This window comes from Fukomys damarensis, unplaced genomic scaffold (assembly GCF_012274545.1).
Source record: "Fukomys damarensis isolate Sample0158 unplaced genomic scaffold, DMR_v1.0_HiC HiC_scaffold_19, whole genome shotgun sequence".
Lineage (NCBI taxonomy): Eukaryota > Metazoa > Chordata > Mammalia > Rodentia > Bathyergidae > Fukomys > Fukomys damarensis.
The window spans coordinates 51,528,621-51,531,801 of record NW_022900931.1 but is presented as its reverse complement, the minus strand read 5'-3'; the positions used below and the strand labels follow the sequence as shown (position 1 = coordinate 51,531,801).

Here is a 3,181-nt window from a genome sequence, read left to right as displayed (position 1 = left end):
TGAAGCGACCTTTCCTGTGCCGGGAGTCACTGAGTGGCCAGGCCGTGGGACGGCCTCTTGTCGCCTCCGTGGGCCTCAATGGTGAGCCGGGTACAGGGGACTCCCCTTTCTCGCTCCCTCCGGCCTAGACCCGACTGGCAGCCGAAGAGGGCGGTCCTGTTTGTTTGGGAGGATCAGTTTTTGGAGCGGGCGACCTTGGGCAGCGCTCACCCCCGCGGGCCTCAGCCTCCTTGGCTGGGGACGCGCTGAATGGGGCGCTCTGGAGTGATGCTGCCTCGCTGCCATCCTGGCCTGTAGGGGTTCTTTGCATTGGTCCAATCTGGGATCCCAGGGCAGCTTAACCTTTGTACCTCGTCATGCTTAAAGTTCAAGATTCAGGTGTCCAACCGCTGCCAGCAAAGTCTGACAGTATTGTTGCTTACAGGTAGTTTGACCTTGGGGAAGTTTGTAAACGTTTTCCTCATCTACGACATAGATTCGTGCTTCTACGAATTTCATGGGGTTGTGAGGCTTACACGAAAAGGTTTTATAGTAAATGCTTAAAAAGTATGAATGGTTACTAGGTTTGGGGACCTTATCCACTTCACCACTGCCAATTCCTTTAGTCAATCCTCTAAATCGATTCCCCCATTTGCCCAAAATAACAGAACTCCAAGGTCACTTAAAATGTAGAGGTTCAGCAGTGTTTACAGGCACTTGGCCAAAGGCCTTAGGCTAATTAGTGTAATCCTCAAGAGGAGGCAGAGGTTGATGTATAACAGACTACAAGAATGACATGCACAAGGGTACATGGTGTGAATGGATGTGACAAGACTGGTAAGCCTTTGGTTTTTCCCAGTTTACGTCATATCCTCTGTCAGAAGATCCCAGTTTATCTTCTGTCTGTGTCCTCATATCTCATATTTTCTGAATTGGAGATTGTGACATGGCAACGTGTGGGTACTTATTAAAACACTGGAGAAACTTCTGGAATCTCTTGAACTATTGGAAGCTGACAACACTGGGCTAGGTTTCTACATGGGTAAAGTCTGTGGTGTGCTGTGTATTGGATGCTCCCATAGTTGTGCAGCTGGAGTTCACAGTCTTCATCAAGTTACTTGTTATTTTGTGACCTGCTTGGCTCCATGGGCATTTGAATTTGCTGCTCTCCTGCATGGGATACTCAAGTTGCCCCCCTTGGAAAACTTTTTATTCTTCACCCTATTTGCCGCATTTTTTTTTTTTTTTTTTTTATTTTTTTTTTCCCCCCTTTTTCCGTCTTTTTTTTTTTTTTTTTTTTTTTTCCTGAGGTGAGGTCTCACTGTGTTGCCCAGGAGGGCAAGTTGGTCTTGAACTTGTGGGTTTTCAAGTGATCTTCCCACTTTAGCCTCCAGAGCAGCTAAGATAACAGGTCTTTGGCACAGGCCAAGATTCTCCGCACTTTAAAAGATTCACCGTCTCAGTTTTCTTATCATCCTGAAATTTCAATCTCAATTTAGGTTTGGTCAATAAAGTTTTATATTTATTTTCATGTTTTTATAGCATGAACATTTTCCACTTTGTATTGTGTTTGTTGGGTGATCTCTGACCTTGAGCTTAAAGGCATAGAATCTCCATTTTACTGTGTTCCACCACCTCAGGTTTTACAGTTGGTTCAAAATATTTGTGTATGAATGTTGAAGAACACTTGTGCTTTGGGTAAGAAAAAAGTTTTGGCAAAGGTGAAAGGCATCTCCGGAATTTATTACATGACTAAAGAATTTCTTCTAAAAATTACTTTCTGAAATATTTTCTGAAATCAGGCAAATAATGTAGAACAACAACAACAACAAAAAAGACAAACATCTCTTTTCTGAATCATGTCTTCAGCTTTACCTTTAAATCTGTTTTGATGATATGGGTAGTGACAGTATGGGAAAAATTGAACAGTAGATCTTTGAGTTGGAAAAGAAGTTTGCATTATGGTAGCATCTCTTACACAGATTTCCAAGGCATATCAGAGCTTACCTTAAGACCTTTAAAAAACATTTAAAGTGCCTCAGATTATCTCTTTGTAGGTTATATTTCCCTAAGTACATGACTTTGCTTTAGGGTACAATTAATCTAGCATCTCTACTAAATCTCAGACCTAACAGAGCTCATGTAAATTGCTTAATGATTTTTGCAAAATGGCAATTTAATATCCTAAAGCAGTGGTGGTGAACCTATGGCACACATACCACAGTGGACTGTTTGTATCACTGAAAGCTCTAAAAGGTTTGCTATTGCTGTCTTAAGGGTCCTTGATGTTATAACCCAATAAAGTGTGTGTAACCTAGAGAGGAGTAGATAGCAAATCTCTGAGTGAGAATAACACTCATTCTATTTAGTGTTCTTATCCATTAGCTTGTGTACTGTTTAGGATTAACAACACGTCTAAAAGTAAAGAACTTTTAATGTCCTCTTTTTCTAAAAAGGAAATTGTAGCATATTTTCTAAAAACATATGTAATTTGCAAAGAGATTTGTATCCTGAAACATACTTAAAAGTAATAAATTTGAGGGGTTTTTTTTGGGGGGGTCAGATATTTACAAATGGTGAGAGGACATAACTTGTTATTTTTAAACAAATTGCTTGCTCCCCAACTACTTTGTAGACAGTAACCTATTTTAGTTAACACTCATTTGACACAAACATTTGGCCCATTTTATGGCCTACAATAGAAGTGTCCGTCTTGAGGGACTCACAAAAACAAAGTGAAAACTAAACGTGTATTAAAAGATCTTTTCATTTAGTATGTTGTGACTTTTTTTGTGGTTCTTTCAGAGGTTACATAGTTAAAAATAGGCTAGACATTTGCCTTGAGATGATCACACATCAGTTTACCAGATAGACTAGGTGATAGATGAGATTTGGGAGTCTCTTATACAGAGAATATTAGAAGCACTTTAGCATGATTGTGTAGCAGGCTTTAGCAATTGTGGAAACTGAAATATTGCTGTTTATGGTACTATTTAACTTTTAACTCGGTGTACTGAGAAAGGAGGAATTCTGAATTAACTTGTGTTCAACCAGAAAGCAATTTATAAGTATTAGCTTGTGATCTCATACCTATATAATAGTGGTTAACTTGATTTCATTTTTAGTATTTTATATGCTAGCACTGCCATTTTGACTATTCTGAGACTTGTATCATGTTTTGCATTTTTAGAATGTGAATTTT

The 3,181-nt window shown here is 39.4% G+C and overlaps 1 protein-coding gene across 1 annotated transcript in view; it reads left to right on the top strand.

Moving 5' to 3' along the window:
- LOC104874066 (cytochrome b-c1 complex subunit Rieske, mitochondrial) overlaps positions 1-3,181 on the top strand; it is a 5,833-nt gene that overhangs the window by 210 nt on the left and 2,442 nt on the right. The window contains exon 2 of the mRNA XM_010641037.1: positions 6-81. Coding sequence (XP_010639339.1) covers positions 6-81 — 76 coding nt within the window. The remainder of the gene's footprint in view (positions 1-5; positions 82-3,181) is intronic.